We start from the raw sequence: 22766 nt of genomic DNA on the forward strand, positions 1-22766 counted from the left end.
TGTTCTACATTATCAAGTGATTGTTAGAACACCATGTAACTGTAAGCCAGATGCCCTGTACATTCAGAATATTTTAGGTGCATATCTATAATGATGCTAAATAAATGGTGTTTTTATAAAGCTGTTTGTAGTATTTCAATTTCAGTTTTCTTACACCTTTATATATATGACCCTTGGCCTTGCCTTTAGTGGCTATAGGGCTATAGGGGGCATTTATTATAGCAATAAAACCGACAGCTAGACGAGATTATGGAGAAGTGAATGGCAGATTCTTTTACAATGGGAAGATCTTTCTTTGCTTCCTGGTTCTAGAGGTCTTCAGGTATTTTTTATGCTGGTTTTTGTGCGACAATATGAAAAAGTCATGGTTTTTGTGCACCGAATAAAAAAGTCAAGTTTTATTCTGTGACTTTTTTGGTTTGTGCTTTTTCAATACAGATTTTTTGATAAATGACTGACATTCCATGAAACCATGAAAATTCAAATGTTAATAAATTCCCCCCTAAGAGTGAGTACAAGGTGAACACACAGACAATAGCAGTGCAATAGGAATGCAAATAGGGGTGTAACACCCAGGGACAGTTACTAGTTGGTACCCCTCTGGATGTGAGCTGGTACTGTAGCTCCTGAGCTTCCATCCACAGCAGAAACAGGAGGAGGAGGAGGAGGAGAGGGATGTCTGATGCTAATAAGCCTGAGCCAAGGCCAGCATGAGACAGCGAATTCACAGGCAGGATCATGCAGTACTCAGTGTGAGCATCCATCCTGCTGTAACACAGAGACTAAAGCACATCTCTTGCCTCTGTCTGCATCCCCACCCCACCCATTCCAGCCCCTGGAGCACCCTATATAAGAGGAGGAAGGTAAATATGTGCATGATAAGGAGCATGGTGTATGTTGAGAGGCTGCAGCAACACGGTCCTGCTTTGTTATATCTGTGCATGGGAAATTATGGTATTTAGTATTGGCTTGGCACAGTAACAGGCGTACCCAGGCTACATGCAATTCTGTAAATCATAGACAGATCCTGGCTGCTTTATGGAAAGGGCTACTCCCTAGTAACACATTGGAAATACGAACATTTATATCAGAATAGGTTTCTCGATAGGTGACTCACCCCTGCTCAAATGCTTGCACTGGATTTCCTCTAGGTTTCACATTCTAGCAATGACTGTAAGGCTCTGCCAGATACAATTTACTATATCACTGCATCAAATACAGTCTGGGAATGACTTGGCTTTTTAATCATATTATTTATGCCAGGAGACAATATAAAATATAAAATACTTACATGTAGATGCATTTCGGCTTTTTTTTCTATCCCATTTTCACCAGTGCTGGAAACGACCAGGTCTTTCTCAGCATTACTTTATACTGCGCACAGAATATAATGGGCATAAAATGATCAGTGATCAGTAACCTCTGCAAACTTACTTTGTTCAGTAACAGAACTGCTGCAAAGTAAGTGTTTTGTACTGCACAATAATAAACTGCCGAATATAATAATGAATAATAATGAACAATGCACCCATATTGTAAAATCTAACAATATTATAAGGTCATGACCATATAAAAACATGAGGCCTGTATTATTCATTATAAAACACAAGTTTCAGTGACTCATGTGACAGAAATTATATCTCTAAGCACCGATGATAACTGATGACATCACTAATCACTGTTTATAAGAATATAATTCACAGGATATTCATGGTTCCTATGTATTATATATATACTTGAGTGGCCTGAGAAAGGAGCGGGAAGCTCTGAAACGTTACCTTTGTATTTTTCAATTTTTTTTAACAATAAAGCGACTAAAGAGTACAGAACTTTTTTGCTGATTTTGTATGGAAGCCTGCAGCAACAGTCTTTTTGCACCTAAATGAGAACTTTTCTTTGGAGACTATATATTCATTTACATTATGAGCTGTAATAAACCTGTAATGCAGAATAATAAAGACTACAAAACAGGAGTGTCAATTAGATTAAAAATTTGTTTAGAAACTGTACCCCCCACTGTGAAATGTAAGGATAACAAAAACACATAGGAGTTCTATAATTAAAAGTACTTGGCATATGGTCTTGAGCTGTTGTATGGTCACTCCCCTCTGTGACTTCTAATATCTTATATTTTGCAATAATGGGCACTTTATTCTTTAATTTGAACTTTTGTTGTCCATATCATTATTAGCTAAGCCTGATCTTTTGGAAGAGGCCTTTAGGAGCTGGAGACCGTGTAGACTGCTGTGAGAAAGAATCATCTGCAGGTGTTTGTTTGCGCCCCCACAAGCAGTCAGATAGCAGAACTAGCCCCACCTGTACATACTTAACCATACAGTCAGCTGCAAAGGTTACGTGCCTCTGATAAATTGCTTCCATTGGAATATCTTGTCCCTGGGAAGCTGATCCTAATTTTCAAGATTGAAAATCTTAGAAAATCTTTAATGTTTTATTAAACTTGGAAAATAAATTCAAGTTCTTGAAACATTTCCCATTGACTTCTATAAAAACTTGCTACTTTTGTCTGGAGACTTTTCACATTTCTAAAATTTCTAAATACATCCCAACTATTCAAGGTTTCAGAAAACACTTGTGCATATATTCATATACATGTTTTTTCCTTGAATTGAAAAATAAACACAACCTTAATTTTCAATAAATCTGCCCTTTGGTATACTCAACCTTTATCTTATCAAGCCCCTATATTCACATTTTACCTTTTTCAAAGATGAGCACAACTTTTTATGTGGGCAAAAGATGTGGGTAAGGAAGATCTCTTGCAATCCAAGGGTTGAGACAGAATGAATGACAATGATTCCAGGAGGTTGTGGAAAGGTGATTAAAATGTTGCTTCTTTAAATACCACTGCCATGAACATGACAACCTAGCATATATGTTAACCATATTTAAGTGCATCCATATAGTTAGGAATTCAGTATACTGAGGAATTAATTTATTTCATTTGATGTTGTTGTTGCAGTCATTCTTCAAACATTACTTGGCAGTTTAACAGATGGCTTTAATATACCGTACTAACCACATAAAAAAGTGGTAAGACACCATACATTTGGGAAATAATAATGGATACTACTCATATGATGGTACTGGCACATAATGGAAAAATGTTACTATCTATGGAAGCATTGAAAAACAGATGGCCTACACCAGGGGTGGCCAATACGTCGATCGCGGTCCACCAGTTGATCCCCGTGGATTTTTGCTGGACCGCGATCAAGCCGGGGATGCGGAAGTACTGCGTGAATCCGCAGCGCTGTACAATAAGTGGGTTTCATACATTGGACATACAGTACAGAGTTACATATAAAGCAATCAATAACCGATACAAGAGGTGAAGTGCGCCCTGCTAAAAGAGCTTACAATCTACAAGGCTAGTTAATAGTCCCTGCTTATCTTATTAATTTTTGATCTTATGCAGCGTCTGGTCTTCAAAAAATGTCCTGCTAAAATTGGTTCACTTGGATCTCTACTAGCTAATTAATACCATATACTGTATATATATGTATAGACTGTCTGACTGTAATTCAGCTGTAAGATTAAAGAAGGAATTTTACAGTCTGCGTAGTACTCTATGCTACCAAATTCCTCTGCTCCAGCAATTTGTTCTGCATCATTTTTCCAGAAGATTGTTTACTTTTATGCCATACATATTAATGTTACAAGGGTCCATTTTTTATATGTTCCATATATAACATAGAGAGATCAAGTGTAATTGTCAGAGAACTGCAGAACCGGTGTTCTTTATGTAATTATTATTTGCTATTATAAACTTACATTTTTTAAGGAGCCTTTAATCATATCTCTTTAAACCAAACTCTGAGATGAAGAGTTGGAGTAATCTCAGGGTTATTAACAATAGATTATCTTCAAATGTAATTATACAAATATATTAGATTTCAGCAGCACAACTGTGTTAACTGCACTACCACTAAACAGTGGGAGTGGTGCAAACCATTTTGGTCATGGGGTGCAGAGTTTGCATAAATATAGCTGGTATTTGAGAGGGGGGATAAAGAAAGCAGCATCAATACAAAAAGGGCAGCATGCATTCAAGTGCACAAATACAACTTTTGCCAGACTTACCCCAATTTATAGTTGGTTTAATTTTGCTGGGCTTAACAATGTCAAATTCAGAATAATAGTATTTAATTGATTGAGTGACATGATAGTCGGCTGCCAGTCATAAAGCACAATATGACTGCTGTTATGGAGAGGAATAAAGAAGAGAGTCACATAATTAATAGGCATTGGGATTTTATGTGGTTGAGAAATACTTCTAGACAGTTATTTTCCATGTATAAAGGAATATTTTAGCAATACATGGCGCTGGCTTGTTCAGTGGCACAGTAGGGCCAGCGTTGTGCAGCACAGTGATCTGACAAATATAGATAAGAATGTGAGAGTCAGCAGGGGATGGAGCCCTACAGTGTATTGTTGGGCTGATTTCTAGTGTCCTACTCTGCGAAAAGGATAATGTATGTGCAGTGTTCTGCATCAGCATCTATAAATAAATATTCCTATATGAATGGCCATAAAGTAGGCCAGCTGGTATCCAGTATGCCCATTCTCCTGTTTATTGAGGTGGAGGAGTAGTTCAGCATTGCTGCAGAACAGGACATTTGTTGTCATGAACAGCTAAATGACTGCACACTAATTGCTCATACATGGATTTAATTGTAGTACAAATAGCTTCTGCATCTTGGTTTCATTGTACAATTTTATAAAAATGCAAACACTCCAGAGAGTTAATCAAAACAAAACAATATTTATTTATTTACTGTACCTACAGCAGGGATCATTTGAGCTAGTCAGTATTTGGTCAGGTTCTCATATCTGATTTAAAAGGACACATAAAATGGGGGGCACTTATTTGGATTTTCATGGTTTTATAGTTTTTTAAAATCACAACAAAACTAATTTCCACGAATGTCAGCCATTTAACAAAAATTCTGAATCGAAAAAGCACAAACGGAAAAAAGACATGGCAAAAAGATGGAGAAAAAAGGAAGAAACCGCAGTACTTAAGACCCCAAAAAGCTCTAAAACCACCAGTTGTAAAAGGGACATCTGCCATTTACATGATCTTGATAGGTTTTAGATGGCAAATTTTTGCAATTGGATTTGTTGTCACATAATAAATCATGACAAAATTGTGTCAGCAATGAACAATAGTGTTGAACAAATCTGTCCCGTTTTGCTTCGCCGGAAATGTTGCAAATCTTGCAAAATATTCGCACAACGCTGGAAAATTTGCAGAATGCCGAAAATGTCTCATGTTAAAAAAAAGTGACTCACATTTTTTTGATGCGGGCGACAATTTTTTGTAATTTACTAAATATTTTGCATCCAAAAGTTGCATGCTGCACTGTGTTTGTAAATGACCCTTATAGTCTCCCCAAAAGATAATATTTTCTGAATCTGTTTTAACCATGCATTTTATTGCACATTTGAGTGTAATAAGAAATTGTCTCTCTCTTTTTTTCTTGGTGCAATGGAAGATTTTGTGATGCCCCCAAAAAAGAGAGTCACCAAAGAGAAAAAAGATCTGAAGAAGCCAGAAAGTGCGGCCCCAGCAGTAAATAGCAGCAGCCAGGACAAAGCAGCCAAGTCTCAGGAGAAGCCAGGTCGGGCTGTGCCATCATCAAGGGTGCATGCTCGGCGCCTTAAAGAGCAAGTAACAGAACCACTACGTGTTTCACAGCCCAGTGTTGCTGCCGCTGTCGCTGCTACTGAGAGTATAGTGCCTGATAGAGCCCAGGTAGGCAATTTAAATGTTCACATCTTCAAATACCACATTCTATAGTGCACAAAGATAATATATATATATATATATATATATATATATATATATATATATATATATGTATGTTCTTAAAGATATGAAATGCTAATATTTTTTAATATCATGTGTTCATCATGTTTCAGGAACCTATCTGCACATTACTGTTTGTATCTTAAATAATGTTTAAATTCTATTGTCTGTTGTCAGGCACAAGGGAATCCTGTACCTAACACATGCCATAAGCAGACATTAAATACAGCACCTTGCATTGCTTCCCAGCTTGCACACATTCTGAAATACAGGTCCTTTTCAAAAAATTAGCATATTGTGATAAAGTTCATTATTTTCTGTAATGTACTGATAAACATTAGACTTTCATATATTTTAGATTCATTACACACAACTGAAGTAGTTCAAGCCTTTTCTTGTTTTAATATTGATGATTGTGGCATACAGCTCATGAAATCCCAAAATTCCTATCTCAAAAAATTAGCATATAATGAAAAGGTTCTCTAAACGAGCTATTAACCTAATCATCTGAATCAACAAATTAACTCTAAAAACCTGCAAAAGATTCCTGAGGCTTTAAAAACTCCCAGCCTGGTTCATTACTCAAAACCGCAATCATGGGTAAGACTGCCGACCTGACTGCTGTCCAGAAGGCCATCATTGACACCCTCAAGCAAGAGGGTAAGACACAAAAAGAAATTTCTGAACAAATAGGCTGTTCCCAGAGTGCTGTATCAAGGCACCTCAGTGGGAAAGTCTGTGGGAAGGAAAAAGTGTGGCAGAAAACGCTGCACAACGAGAAGAGGTGACCGGGCCCTGAGGAAGATTGTGGAGAAGGACCGATTCCTGACCTTGGGGGACCTGCGGAAGCAGTGGACTGAGTCTGGAGTAGAAACATCCAGAGCCACCGTGTACAGGCGTGTGCAGGAAATGGGCTACAGGTGCTGCATTCCCCAGGTCAAGCCACTTTTGAACCAGAAACAGCGGCAGAAGCGCCTGACCTGGGCTACAGAGAAGCAGCACTGGACTGTTGCTCAGTGGTCCAAAGTATGTCATTCGGAAATCAAGGTGCCAGAGTCTGGAGGAAGACTGGGGAGAGGGAAATGCCAAAATGCCTGAAGTCCAGTGTCAAGTACCCACAGTCAGTGATGGTCTGGGGTGCCATGTCAGCTGCTGGTGTTGGTCCACTGTGTTTTATCAAGGGCAGGGTCAATGCAGCTAGCTATCAGGAGATTTTGGAGCACTTCATGCTTCCATCTGCTGAAAAGCTTTATGGAGATGAAGATTCATTTTTCAGCATGACCTGGCACCTGCTCACAGTGCCAAAACCACTGGTAAATGGTTTACTGACCATGGTATTACTGTGCTCAATTGGCCTGCCAACTCTCCTGACCTGAACCCCATAGAGAATCTGTGGGATATTGTGAAGAGAAAGTTGAGAGACACAAGACCCAACACTCTGGATGAGCTTAAGGCCGCTATTGAAGCATCCTGGGCCTCCATAACACCTGAGCAGTGCCACAGGCTGATTGCCTCCATGCCACGCCACATTGAAGAAGTCATTTCTGCAAAAGGATTCCCGACCAAGTATTGAGTGCATAACTGAACATAATTATTTGAAGGTTGACTTTTTTTGTATTAAAACACTTTTCTTTTATTGGGCGGATGAAATATGCTAATTTTTTGAGATAGGAATTTTGGGTTTCATGAGCTGTATGCCACAATCATCAATATTAAAACAAGAAAAGGCTTGAACTACTTCAGTTGTGTGTAATGAATCTAAAATATATGAAAGTCTAATGTTTATCAGTACATTACAGAAAATAATGAACTTTATCACAATATGCTAATTTTTTGAAAAGGACCTGTACATACATGCAAGGGAAATTTACAGGGGCACCCAAATTCATCCATCTCCCGCTCCTCCTGTGAGAGATCCTCAACAATCTCTGCTTTAATCTAGGAGTGTACAGACATAATGTAAATCATAATGTAAATCATGGTTCTGCGGGGTATGCTTTGCACCTGTGTTATTATTATTATTATCTACCAAGTCTACCAAATTACATTTGTTAAAATTCCCCACCCAAACTGATCAATTTTAGAGGAGGGTTAGTGAGATACTAACTAAATTGAGAAAGGCAACCATTTTGATGTCAAACACTGGATAAGAGACTACCATTTGAGATAATAGGTATGTTATGTAATAGCTCACATCACCACAAAAATGTAAATTATTAGCAGTGAGGGCTGAAAAATTGTATAATTGTATAATTAATCTTTAATTATACACATGATTCTGATGGAAAAAGAGGGTGTGGGATAGTCAACTAATATTATAAGAACTGACTATAATTGAAAAGGTATGTGGGTGTTGGAGGGCAGTAAGAAAGAAGACTGCATGGAAGGCCAATGGTATAAAGGCAAATTAAACTAGAAAGGGAAGTTTGAGAACAAACTTCATGTTGGTTTGAAAAACGTGAAGTCACTGAATAAAATCTGATCTGTTGCTGGCTCCACCCACTTTTCTAATCTTGGTTTAATAGTGTCTGAATGGCAGCAATTTAAATTTCCCCACTGAAAGTCAACGAGTGACATCTGATTGGCTATTGGTGACTCCGTCCACTTTTTCTACCTTTGAACGGCAAAGTGTTACATTCCTGGAATAGATACTTAAATAATGGCATCAGTTTAAATATAAATCAGTGAAATTTAATGGGTGGAAATGGATTGGCTGTTGGTGGCTCTGTCCACTTTTTCTTATCCTGAATACATAGTCAGCCAGTGACTGTGCAAAGTTTGGGAACCCTGACATAAATAGTGTGGTTAAATTTAAACCAAAAAAAATTCAAAAGGTGAAGTCTGATTGGCTGTTGGTGGCTCCACCCACTTTTTAGTCAACCTGGTGTGACCAAGTTAGGGGACCCTGGTGTTGTTACTGTGAGAATGGCAGCAGGTTGGATTTCCGCCAAGTCAATAGCTAAAATCTGATGGGCTATTCACAGTTCCGCCTACTTTTGTGTGTCCAATAATCATCATATTTTCATTCATGCTGACCCTATGACTATGTGATTCAAGTTTGGGGAGTGTAGCCTCAAAGCTGTAAGATTGGCAGCAGTTTCAATTTCCCCATTAAAGTCAATGGGTGAAATATGATTGGCTGTTGTTGGCCCCTCCCACTTTGGGTAATCTAACAAATGTCACTGTTTCATTCAGGTGACCCCATGATTATGTTATTCAAGTTTGGGGGGTGTAGCTTCAAAGCGGTAAGTGTGGCAGCAATTTGAAAATCTCCTCTGTGGGAAATTTGGGGTGTTCGGAGCGGCGCCACGGTGGGATCGCATAGAAAAGCACAAGCAACCTGCTTCGCTATAGGGCAAAAAAGTGTAGAGAGTTTGGGTGTTGTACCCCTAAAACTGTAGGAGGAGTAGCGTTTAGAGAATGGGGGGGCGCTAAGAATAATAATAATAAGAAGAAGCGGAAGAATAAGCTGAAGTCGAAGAACAGTCTGTGGGGTTTTTCCACCCAACATAACAAGAGAACCTACTGGCAACAAAGATGGTATATACTGTAGCTGGCATTTACAATTATGTGTTGGTTCAGTGTGCTGCAGATATATACTGTAGCTATTGAAAAACTTCCAGAGGAAGTCAAGAACATAAAAAAAAAATGATACAAACCCACAGTGTCATTCTGGCAATAACAAAATAATGTAAAAAATTCTATAGACGTTAAAAACATTAATTTGATGATACATTACGCTGTAAAACCGAATCACTTACCAGGCATGAAATGCGTCAGGCTGAAATCTTTGTGGGTCAGTTTTCTCTCTAAGGGGAGATTATTATGCGGTGTAAAAAACAGCGACAAAACTCGCCACATATTGGCAGGCTTTGTTGTGTAAAAAATGGCATCATGTCTTTTCTTAAAGCGACTTCCACCAGAACTTACTTACTCCAGGTCTGAAGCCGCGTAAAATAACAGTGTCAAATCTGGCAAATCAACTCTGGTCAAATAAAGCACAACTTGATAAAATGATGGTTTTAACTTTTATTGATGTACTGCAAATATATAACCAAGACAATGCATATGCTGAACATCAGCTTATATATATATACAGTATATAGATATTTATTTTAATTAACATTTTTGCTAGGAACCAATAATGTCTGACAAAAGTGATTTGAAAGCTGAACTTGAGCGTAAGAAGCAGCGATTGGCACAAATCAGAGAGGAAAAGAAACGGAAGGAGGAGGAAAGGAAAAAGAAAGAGGTATGTGGAAAATATCTGCAATATTGTATTTCTGTAAGTTTCTGTGCTGCATAAAATGACAAAACGCATGTATTAATTCTTTCCTCCAAAACCCCGCATTTATCCTCTTTCCTGTTCTACTTTCTATCCTGCCTCCTCATTCCATTCTTTTTTACCTTCTATCCCACTTCCAATCCAATTCTGCTCCCCCTTTTTCTTTTCTTCTATTCTGAATTGCTCCCTCCTTTCCATTTGTCTCTATGTCTATTTTTATATATAGATTCCTAAAATGTTCCTATTCATTTGCTCTTCTGCCTTTCTCTCATACTTTCATGTTTTTCTATTCTCCAATCTTTTCTCCGACTCCCAAAATGTCATGTTCTCATTTACTCTTCTCTGAAATATTTATATCATGCTTTGAGTCTCCTTAATTTTTCCCTTTTCTTTGAACTGGTTTTGTCTTTGTTCTCCTTTCCTTTCTCCCTTCCTCCATACACTCTCCTGCCTATATGACATTCCCTTATCCTGTCCCCTTCTGTCTTCTTTGACTACTTCCATCATTTCTCCTTTTTCTTCTCATCTTGTCTTTTTCTTCAAATGACTGGAATTTCCTACATTTCACCCTTTCCATCCACTTTATCTTCACTCTTTTTTAAACTAGTTTGTCCTTTTTGACTTTGTAGCCTCTATTATGGGCTTGGCTGTGCCTTTCTAGATGAGTACCAGTAGAACATGGGTTAACCTGGACTCTCTTAACCAGAATGTGCCTTTAATAAGTGAAAGTGGAAGGTGGGGGTGTTGTGTAGCTACACTTCTCTAGCTGCTATACAGAAAATAAGAACAAACTGGGTGCCAGAGTTTCTTGCAAACAAAACAAAGAAAGTTTTATCAATGCTCAGGGTAACTCAAATATCATTTGAGGTAGTTATCAATAGAGCACAGATATGTAACATCCCTGTGGAGATCCACCTGGCAGGTTTCCAAATACACCCCCAGGGCCTCTTTCGGTGGCCTGGATCCCTCACATTGGATCAAGGAACACACATCATGTAACTACACAGGCCACTCTTACTTGAGGGGAGAGCTACCTCCAACTATTAATCCTTGGTGGAGCACAAGCTACTCTTACTAGCTTACTTTCCTATTTTACTATCCTAGCACATACTCTGACAAAGCTAAATCTATCACTTACTACACCTAATTTACAGGGTCCCTGTATCCCTGACTTCATCAGGGCCTGACTACCCTTGGGACCTTTCCTTGCTTACGTCCCAGGCTCCCAGCAACATCCACCCTGTGACCACACATTAAATATAAAATGTGAAGGGAAGTGGTCAACCTACCTGCTATTCAATAGCATACACATGTAAATGAACTAAATTAGAGACAAGCCTTTCTCCCTAGTAACCAAGGAAACTAATCCTGCAGGGGTTTAAAGCCATAGGGGCAGTTAACCCCATGGGTCCCTACAACTTGTTCACCATTTACGTTTGTCTTTTCCTTTCAATTTATTTTTCTCTTTCCTTGTCTCTCCTTAGCACTGTGAAAGCTCAGCCAGCTTCATGTTCATGAAGCTGGCATGTTCTGCATCATTACAGAAAAGCAGTGTGCTCCACCCTATCATAGGTCAGCCAATAGGACCTTACCTGGCCTGCACACACAATGTTCATACTTTCTCCATCTGCATGTAAACATCTGAGGGGAAGCTGCAGGAATAATAAACTTGACCTTGAAATTCTAAAAAGATAGCAAATATATTTACAAGCAAAAGAAATGTAACTGCTTAAGATTTCAACAGATACAGGCAATCTGTCACCAGCAAAAGGTAATGGAAAAATGGCAATATGCAAAAAACAAATATTCCATGCACGCAACATGTTTTATATATGCTTTCATGTATTTTAGTCACATTTAATTCACGCAGGAGAGCATGATTATCATTTCTACATTGGTTATTTCGTCCAACTGTGAGCTACAGCACTTGAATAAGAATAGCCAGTATTTGCATTGTAATATTGATTACTAGCCAGAAGCAATCATAACATTTTCTTTAGTTCAGTAAAGCTGATTAAAGATTGTCGAACACATGAAATGGTTCTAATTGGTGTTTGAGAAATGAGCGCTTCCTTACAACCGTTGATCTGCTGGGCAATTTGCTGTAATTGTTTCCAAAATTACAATGTAAGAAGCATTAGATATTTGAAAACAAACAGACTCGCAAATTGTTTTTCCTATGAACCCAGATTCAACTGACAACAGCAAAAATGTGACAACAAACGTAATTTATATAAACAATTCACACAGCTGTACATCAGCGCAACTTTGTGTAGATATTTCATCATACTGAATTTAATAGTGAGGTGCGAATGGGATTGACTTTGTTTGCTCAAGTTAAATAATAAACCTTTATAAATTGTTCATATGTGTGTATAACACTGCTACACTGAGTATAGGTCCCAGAACTGAATGTTCCTGAACTCTAGGTCATGTAAACAAATGAATTAGTGTGAATTAGTCTAGACGGCAGACAAATTAATAGCAATTCTAAGAGCAGGGCAAAAGATTGAAATGTGGGGGTCTCCAGGCAGGGAAGAAAGTTTAGGACCCCAATCAAGGGGGGGGAAATATGTATTCAATGGACCTGCAACTCTCCCATCGGCTGCTTAAAGCTGAAAGGCCGCTTAAGGGTTGGGGGCATCTCTGCTGTACATACTAAATATATATATTGTTAATTGTTACACATTACCATCCACCCTTTTGATTTTTATCAACATTTATCCCCTGCAATGTTAGAGGTTCAGGGAAAATGCCTTTGCCCTTCAATAAGACTGACCCTTCTTAATAATCAAGTTGAAGGCATAACTGACCCATAGAAGTCTAATACACATGTTTGTGCTGTCAGTGATAAATAAATATTTTAAATGAGAACTGTACCTATGTCAATTGGAAGCTGGCCAATTTGCTGAAGATATTTCTGAAGCCATAAAGGTATATAGTTAAATTAATGCACCATTTTGGCAATATGTAAGAACCAACATGGAATCTGAAACACAGCAGATCTGTTGGGTGCTAATGAAACATCTCATAGTGGCCTTTTAATCAGAATTAAAATCTATCTTTGGCTACATAAAGTCCATAATGTTCAACCATACCTAAGTAAATCTTACCTAACTTCTAGATCAGTGTTCCCCAACCGGTGGCTCAGGGGCAACATGTTGCTCACCAACCCCTTGGATGTTGCTCTCAGTGCCCCCAAACCAGGTAGTTATTTTAGAATTCCTTATTTGTTGGCAAGTTTTGGTTGAATAAAAACAAGATTTCCTACCAAATAAAGCCCCTGTAAGCTGATAGTGTGCATAGAGGCTGCCTAATAGCCAATCACAGCCCTTATTTGGCACCTCCATTAACTTTTATGATGCTCATGTTGCTCTCCAAGTCTTTTTACATTTGACTGTGGCTCACGAGTAAGAAAGGTTGGGGACCCCTGTTCTATATGATGCAGAGGACAAAAAAATCTGAAGGTGTTTCAAAAGTGAACTGAAAAAAAATTCAGTATAAATCTGTTCTTTTCATGTTAGAAAAGCATGAAGGTATGAACCACTACAACTCTTTGGGTGGGAATCCCACAAGTTCAATCTAAGAAATACTTTCCACATTTTAGCAGTGCTTTATAAAATCGTGGAATTACCTCTCCTCAATCTGTACATGATACAAGACAATACTGTAACTTATTTACTGTTTCTGCTGACTGGCATTTCTTACCATAGCTACGTTTACTATCTACACATACCTTGGGTTCTTCTTTATCAAAGGATATTTTTTTAAGTGCATAACCTGACATTGAATCTCTTTTCATTCATTCATTTAGCCACACAGATTGTGAGTTTGTCAAGATCGCCTTACAAGGATGGAATGTCATAGATCGATTTAGTTGTTCTACACAGTTGTGTGTCATTGGCAAACACAGATACATTGCTTTCAAATTTTTCCTTTTATATACTAGGATCAGTTATACATATTTGGTTGAAATGCCAAGCAGTTACAGACCTTTGCAGTGATGTGTCCATTGTTCTGAGCTATCCTTTCATCCACCAAAATATGAAAAAAGATAAAAATATAAAAGGTGTGATCTGTTTAAATGCAGTGGCAGAATGAGGCATGACCCATCTGGTCCAAATGCCTATATAGCATCTATGTACCTTTATGCAATACATATTGTTGATACCTGAAAAAAATGCTCCTTATTCCTGGAGTCATGTATGATATCATAAGAATCATCTTCATCTTTCTATCTTGACAAAATAAAGACCAATAGGACAATACATAGACAGATTGATGGAAAAACATTGTACAGGGTGTAAGAGGAACGTGTCTGGGCCCCCCCTGCACGAATAGCTTCAGAGGGGCCCGGCACGCATGGCTGCCTATCCACTGCCCCCTCCCCACCCACTCACAAGTGTGTGCGCCCTACTGCTGATAGTTTACAGTGGGCAAGCAAACTTTTCTAGACCCCCCTGCCCCCGGTGGGGCCTGCTTCATCTATAGTTACGCCACTAACATTAACTGGATAACCCTTGAGAGAGTCATGATATTTGATAATTACAGCACAGTATTTACCTGGACAAACAGCACATGATAACTGATGGAAAACAGAGACATGTCATTTAACTGATTGATAAAAAGATATTCTTCAACAAGAAAAGTATGAAAATATAATTCTGACCTCTTTTGCATAGGCGGAACAGCAGCACAAAGCGGAACCTATTGCAGAAGATAGTGATCTGGACCGGAAAAGAAGAGAGACTGAGGCATTACTGCAGAGTATTGGCATATCACCAGAACCACCTCTAGGTACAAACTATTTCATATTGCATGCTATGGATTTTTAGAAAAAAGGATAATTAATTAACTAATATTCACTTCTTCCCTTGTTATTAGCAATATATAATATATAAATGCAGAATAAATAAACATTTCTCAATTTTTTCTTTTCAAAAATTCAAATAAACGAATTTCCATGAATGTCTGTACGTGCGGGAAAAGGTTGCAGAAAAGTTGCGTAACCCAAATTTTTCAATTTGTCTCACCGAAACCTTTACTTTTTTGAATTGATGCACAAAAAAACCACCGTTAAAAGCAAAGAAGGATCCCCCAGGAGGAGGTTTTGATTCAGAAAAGTCGCTCTTTTGCAACTTTTCAGCAACTTTTTCCAGCATGGGTTTTATCAGTTCAGACTTTTTTTTGTAAATGTCAGACATTTACAAAATGTGGCCACACAGGTGCACTTAAAAAATTCAATTTTTGTTAAATTGCTTTTGAGAAAAATAGGCTTTAAAAAGCCCTGTCTTCTCTGAGACATTGGTATGAGAGTCACTAAATGGAGAGCAACCAATGGATTCATTCCCTATGATGTGAAAGATGTGTAATCTCTGTAAAGCACTGTAATATATACATAATAAGCTGCTATATAAATAAAGGAAAATAATAAGAATAAGAAGGAAACCTACAAAAAAAAGTGTCCTTATCACAGGACAGTCGTGTCCCACTACTGGTCCCCAGAGGGGCCGAACAGTGCCCTTTAATCCCGCACAATGCTGTGAGAGCCCACGCAGGCCCCCTTGTCCCCACAGTGCTGTGAGAGCACACGCAGGCCCCCTTGTCCCCACAGTGCTGTGAGAGCCCACACAGGCCCCCTTGTCCCCACAGTGCTGTGAGAGCACATGCAGGCCCCCTTGTCCCCACAGTGCTGTGAGAGCACACGCAGGCCCCCTTGTCCCCACAGTGCTGTGAGAGCCCACGCAGGCCCCCTTGTCCCCACAGTGCTGTGAGAGCACATGCAGGCCCCCTTGTCCCCACAGGGCTGTGAGAGCACACGCAGGCCCCCTTGTCCCCACAGTGGTTTGAGAGGGACACAGAACTGGGCAAAAGGCACTTTGGGAAAAGCACTTTTTTCTAAAAAAAGGAATAATTTAAATTGTAAATGTTCTCCTTGGCAGATATTTATCTTTATCATATAAATGTAAATGGAAAAAGTTATTGTTTACTTTTAGATTATTTGTAGAAGGATTTGGAATTATATTTGTTACATTTTACATAAAACCTTTTATTGCTGGGCTAAACCCTTTACCCCACTGTGTGTTGGAATAAGTAATACATTTTTACCTGCTTCTCTTTATTATTTCTTTCCACACTTATTCCCCCATTTTCTTTATCGTTTTTGTCCATCTGTCCCCATTTTTTTCATTTTCTTGTTTTTGGTTGGCTCCCCTTCCAGTGCAGCCATTTTTAACATTGGATACCTGTTATTTTCATTATTTAGTCCCAACCCCTATGTCTCCCTCTTCGAAATCACTGAGCACCCCCAGCGAGGCGGGCAGTCAGGACTCGGTAGAGGGCACCCTAATGGGACGGTAAGATAAGCTTTGCACGGTCAGCTTTGCATGAAATTCTACTTCTAATGCATGTGATGCAATACATTACTTTCGAGAAAGACAGATAACTAACTGGGCCTACCCCCAACTTCCCTTGACAGTTACCGGAGAATCTATTCATTTTAGTCTACAATAAACAGAGGGAAAACATGTTTGATCTCCTAGTTCTAGAGCAGGCATTTTAAGACATGTAGCACTGAAGCCCCTCTTAGTTATTCTCTAACAGTTGTTTTGTGTTGTAGTTCTAATTGTTTCTATTACAGCAAATCTCCCCTTAAAGGGCTAGTTCACCTTTAACGTAACTTTGTGTATGACACAGACATTGACATTCTAAGACAGTTGCATTGGGTTTTGTAGTTATTGTAGTTATATTTTGTAGTTTTTGAATAATTTAGTTTTTTGTTTAGCAGCTCTTCAGTTTGGAATTCAGCAGCTATCTGGTTGCTAGGGTCCAATATAACTCAGCAACACAGCAGTGGTTTGAATGGGGCTAAACAGAAAGAGAATAATACAGATTAGTAATAACAATAAAAATTGTAGCCTTGCACAATTAATTAAAAAAAACTATACAAAATAAAAAATTAAGACAAATTGAAAATTTGCTATGAATTCACCATTCTATAACTAAAAGTTAACCTGAAGGTGAGCAATCCCTTTCACTAACCCTTAGGCTGGACTTCCAGGAATATTTATAGTACACCAAATAGTCACTTTCCCCAAATCTTATGGTAACTATCCGTCTGACTGGGAAGCCGCCCTCTGTTCTGAGCCTCTCTAACAATGTTTAGGAACCAATGTTTTGGAGGGTTTCTCACGGATCATTCAAGTGTCCCAGTAAGAAAAATGTTTTCCAAATGTCATTCTGTACTGCCCATGACTGGCTTCACCATAAACTCCTATCTAATCATTATAGTCATTTTGTGTGTGTGTAAACAACCGGTCATCCAGTCCCATACATCTGTCATATAATACATATATTTTTGTACTAATAGCCATTCTGTGCATGTAGACAGCTGGTCATCCAGTCCCATACATCTCTCATACTACTGCCAGATCTTCACGACAAATACTAATGCATTGTGGTCTGCAGTCACAACACCTTGATGAAACCATTATCTTGTTGCAGCTGCAAGGGAACCTAGCACAGTAATTACCCCTACATGCACACACGCAGGTAGTAAACGCAGAACATGATTTATAGTTATCAATTGGATCATCGCTCCAATTTTCAATGTGTAAAACTGAGATAAGATGCTTACTGACTTTTTATAGTGTCATTTAAGTTTGCCTTTATTTAAAATGGCATTTTTATTTCCCATTCTCAGGAATATACAGAGTGGCCTACCTGGGTAAGAAAGAATTTGTGCGTTGTTCAAATTTAAAAAATGTTTGATAGCAAACCTTAGACGGCTTCATTATGTGGGAATAATCATAGATAGAAAATTCACCCACATTCTAAACTGTGTTTCACAAGTAGGTTTTATTATAGTTTTTGAGATAAGAAATGGTTTATTAATGAGCTCCGTCAACCCAGTGTTCTCTTTTTCTCTGTAGATACATATATATAATACTAACTGCATATGTTGCCTGTCCAAACAAGATGCCTAAATACTTTTAAAGAAATTGAAAATGCCTTTCCTGCTATTTTTCACCATGACATGTCCCTTTGCAGGCACTGTACCCCTTCTCTATAGAAAACAATGCTGATTTTTCTTTCCATGTAGTTTAGTTGTTCTTTTACATTTGCATGTCTCTGCATTCTTTCCAACCCATACAAATGGCTGCATAGGACCAGGGATCTATAATAGGCAAAACTATGCCTTCAGCCATTGAGTCAGTGTTGCTTTGTAGCAGGCCCTGGCTGTCACTACATGTTAGCTAAAATAACCCCTAAAAAATTGGACCAAGGACAGTATTCATTCCAAGTTCTTTGGTAAAATGAATTCCAATGCAGTTTTCTTATACAATGCAGCTAACACTGTGTGGCAGTATCTGTCGCATTTGGAACTGTGCTGGCACGTATATATATATTGTGCTGGGATTTGAAATGTTTTCCAATGTCTTATCTATAACTCACAAGAAAGGTGTTTTCAGCAGAAAAAAATATTAGGTTGAAGGAGTTCATTAGTAAACCATTAAATATCTATAAAAACAAGGTTTCTTTTTTTTAAACAGCCACTTAAATGGATTGTTTACCTTTAAAGGAGAAGGCAAGGTAGAATTACTGGGGGGTGCCAAATGTTAGGCACCCCCCAGTCATTGTAATAACTTACCTGGTACCCCCAGATGGTGCTCCTGTTAGCAGAAAACTGCACTGGACTGGGGTAACTGCAAGTAAGTGTTCCTCTTCCTTTCATCTTGTTTCTTACCCGGCCCCACGAATGTGCAGTAGGGTGAAAAAGACGACTTTTTTTGTTGAAGCTTGGCTTTTCACTGTACTGCGCAGGCATAAGCACTGCAAAAATGAAAGAGGATCGCTCAGATCGGTACAGATTTCTGCTAACAGGAGCACAAACTGACCTGGGTATAAGGTAATTGATTACAATCACTGAGGGGTTCCTAAAAGTTTGGCACCCCCTCAGTGATTTTACCTTTCCTTCTCTTTTACATTAAAGTAATGTACAAGAGACAATTTGCAATTAGCCTTTATTTTTAAAATTAGTTTTATTAGTGACTTATTTAGCTATTTGTTCAACAAATTTCAGCAGCTATCTGGTTGCTAGGGCCCAATTTAACCTAGCAACCAGGCAGTGGTTTGAAAGAAAGACAGGAATATGAATAGAGGCAAGATCACCCTTCACGCTGTATAGTAAATGGTGTTGCAATTGTCACTAAATAGAACAAAGATAGGCATTGGATATTTTTGTACCCATATCTTACACCTTCTCAGGGGTCAGCAATAGCAACAATTATTGTTTGTGATTGATATTACTGATTTATTCTTATGTGTGTATCAGCCAACATTTATACCTCCAGTACTTGCCCCAAGGTTATATATAGGTGTGAGGCAGTCATAGATAGGGTATCAAGTCAGGGAGCCAAAATAACATGACATACAGTATGACCTTACTGGGTCCGACCATTAGCTATGTAATACCATGTATTAGTAGGGACCTGTTGTATAGCCTTTAATATTATTTTCTTATAGTTTTGACACAGTGAAGATGGTTTTAATTCCCCACCAGGAAAATCCTAAAAATAAACCAACGTTGTAACACATTAATTTTTAATCTCCTTGGCACTAGATAAGTCTCTAGGATGTCATGCTAATAGCAAGCCCTGTCATTCTGTCATGAAATATTTGACATTAATGTCTGTCACTTACTCTGTATCATTAGCAAATGCTTCCCATCCATTCATTCCATGGCAGCCATTATTCAGCATCAAAGCATGCCTGAGGGAATCCGTGTTTATGTCGATACATATGTACACACTGTATACTTATCTGCCTATTATTTGTCTATGGGTAACAATTAGCAATTGGAATAATGATATCTGTTCTTTCTTCATTTTTGGAAATAAACACAGGACTCTGCAATGGGACACCGACCCTTCAGTATTGCAGCTTCACTCTGACTCAGAACTTGGGTATGTTTTAGATTCACATATGACTTGACATGCTTTTTAAAGGAAATTAAACCCACTGTAATGACAATAGTATATTGTTCGATCAATAAAGTTTATTTCCATTTGTATTATTTCTTGTATAGTGCTGCTGTATTGGTCTGTATATATAACAACACTTTGCAAACTGCCATTATAACTATTATCCAAGTATCCCTGTACCCTGTCCTAAAGCCTTCCTGGCTGCTGTATACATTATAAGCTCTAGGAGAGTGTATCAGTGAATACACTGATGATTTTATTGGGACCCTTTTAGCAACTATGATTAACTTGAGCTGGCCTGGCTTGTGTTTACTCATAAACACATAAAAGAAGAAGATTTTTAGCAGGCTTAAGGCATGGTGATCCAAATTATGGAAAAATACCTTATCCCAAAACCCCAGGTATTAGAATGTATTATTTATCACAGGATGTAGATCAATGTAGGACATAGTATAGAATGGTCAGCAGGTAGTATGCCTTATTAACTTTGCCTTGGTCAGTACTTTGAATGTAAATTTCATGTAAAGAAATGAAGAATTACAACAGTTTATGAGTTATAATAGAATCCAGCTCCAGGGCCACTTTAAGGTACCAGTGGGCCTAGAGCAAAATGTAATTGGTAGGCCCCTGTGATATACCTTCAGGCACATGAAGTGCAATATAATAAGGCAGGCAGTGAAGAAATAGTATGTGCTTACTGAAATAGACATGATCCTCAGGTGTTCCGCCCTGGACCAACAGCCCTGGAGCAGCTAAATGACAAAATGGTGATGCTACAAGAAAAAAGGGAAATAATTTAGAATAATCATACCATGTAGAACTCTTCCAGTTGAGTAAAATGAAGGGTCTGCCATGTCTGCAGTATACTTCTGCCAAACAGAATATGTGGCAGTGGCCCTCTATCCTGGTAGGCCCTGGGCAAATGCCCCTTTTGGCCATTTATTAAAACAGCCTGTCCAGCTCCAGTGCAGATAATGAACTCGGAAGCTGAAACATTGGTTTCTCTAGTAAATGAGCACAGAACAATTCTATTCTCATCTCCTCCCTGACCTCCCTGCTCTACTGTAACTGCTTAATGCTAGGCATTGCGCTAGTGTATAATAAACATGCACTTCATTTTCTAGAAGACGACTTATTAAGCTTGGCGTATCTAAGGTCACTCAAGTCGATTTCTTGCCTCGGGAAGTAGTGTCTTACTCGAAGGAAACGCAAACTCCAGTGACAACCCACCAGACTGAAGGTAAATAAATAATTCCATTAACATTTAGAAAAGGAAGAAATACTTTTGAATATAGTGAGGAACATTCATTTTTCAGGGTGTTGATTATATATGCTCTGTAAGCGTCTCAGGAAAACCAGCGCACTATTGCTCAAGGGCAAACATGCAAAGAAATAGGTTTAATGTAGTGTATTATTTAGTATGTAAGCACTACACCCTTTTGTACTAATTCAACTGCAACTTTAATGGACACGTTGGACCCATTTTTGAAAGCCTAGAATACACCAATACAAGATCAAGTCTATTTTGCTCTCAGATATTTTGTGCAGATTAAAAGTACATATCAATTGGTCTGGCTTTGTCCTTTTTTACAATCAGTACCAGTCACTGGCATCCTTCTTCTTTTCCACATGTATTCACTGATGGGGGCGCCTGCTCATGATGTCATGGCCTAACGCATTTTGTCTTGGACGATTTCCTAAAAGGCCTATGGACAAAACGAGTCCGGCTGTAACACCGGCAGTAGGTGCCCCTGCTGGTGAATACTACACTATATTATACTTATTTTTTTCTTGTTTCCCCTGAGCAATTGTTCGCTGATTTCCTGAGAAGCTTATGATTTGGACTTGGAGGGGATAGAAGACCTTGGCAACCAATTTCTATTCTCTTTTGAACTCATATACGCTCAGTATTTGCTTCACCTGTCACATATCATGGGTCCCTGTGTAAGAGACCTGCACTCTCTCTCGCTCTGTGTACCCGCACTCAGGTGGATGTTGTACTTTTCAGTTCAAAATGACAAAAGCCCGGGTGCTAAATTTGCACTGGCCACCCACCTGTACCCACACCTGCAGTTTACTGCTCCTGTACCCTGGCAGATCCTATGGGGGGTTCACCCCTAGCCCCTCCACCATTGTTTTTACATAGTTTTACAGCAAATGGTATCATTGAACAGTAAGGCATTTGAATATCCATCTGGTGTATTGCAGTGATTTATAGCACCTTTCAGCTGTACAGTAACAGTGGCTGAAGATCCTTGTTTTAAATGGTGGTTCAACTTTCTATTCTGAAACAATCTGCTAGGGGTTTTCATTTATTTGTGCCGTTGTTAAAATCCTTGCTATTCTACCCTTTTCTGAACAAAATTTTATCTGAAAGCGGATTAGCCTAGATTTTGCATATTGCATATTGAAGAATAACATCATTTACATCGTACTAACAGGTCACATGTTGTGTTGTGTAAGCTACTTGTGATGAAAATTAAGACATAAACAATTTCAGAAAAAAACGAATAGAAAAACCCATAGAAAAAGTTGCTGCGAAAAAAGTTGCCGCAAATATGCCAGTGTATTTTGTATGGAAACAGTTGCTGCTAAAAAACGCCCATTGATGTTTGTGTTTCACAGATTGTTGCTGTTTTACTATTTTATCTCTTGTGTAGGTTATCAG

At 38.5% G+C, this 22766-nt stretch overlaps 1 protein-coding gene across 1 annotated transcript in view; it reads left to right on the forward strand.

The window, feature by feature from the left end:
- Positions 1-643: 643 nt before the first annotated feature.
- The window catches only part of dync1i1 (dynein cytoplasmic 1 intermediate chain 1), a gene marked incomplete in the record, with an annotated part of 201331 nt that continues 179208 nt past the window's right edge, over positions 644-22766 (forward strand). Inside the window, 7 exon segments of the mRNA NM_001112911.1 lie at positions 644-863; positions 5517-5776; positions 9966-10082; positions 14798-14912; positions 16381-16471; positions 20021-20080; positions 21223-21338. Coding sequence (NP_001106382.1) covers positions 9975-10082; positions 14798-14912; positions 16381-16471; positions 20021-20080; positions 21223-21338 — 490 coding nt within the window.

The sequence above is a fragment of the Xenopus tropicalis genome, chromosome 6 (assembly GCF_000004195.4).
Source record: "Xenopus tropicalis strain Nigerian chromosome 6, UCB_Xtro_10.0, whole genome shotgun sequence".
Lineage (NCBI taxonomy): Eukaryota > Metazoa > Chordata > Amphibia > Anura > Pipidae > Xenopus > Xenopus tropicalis.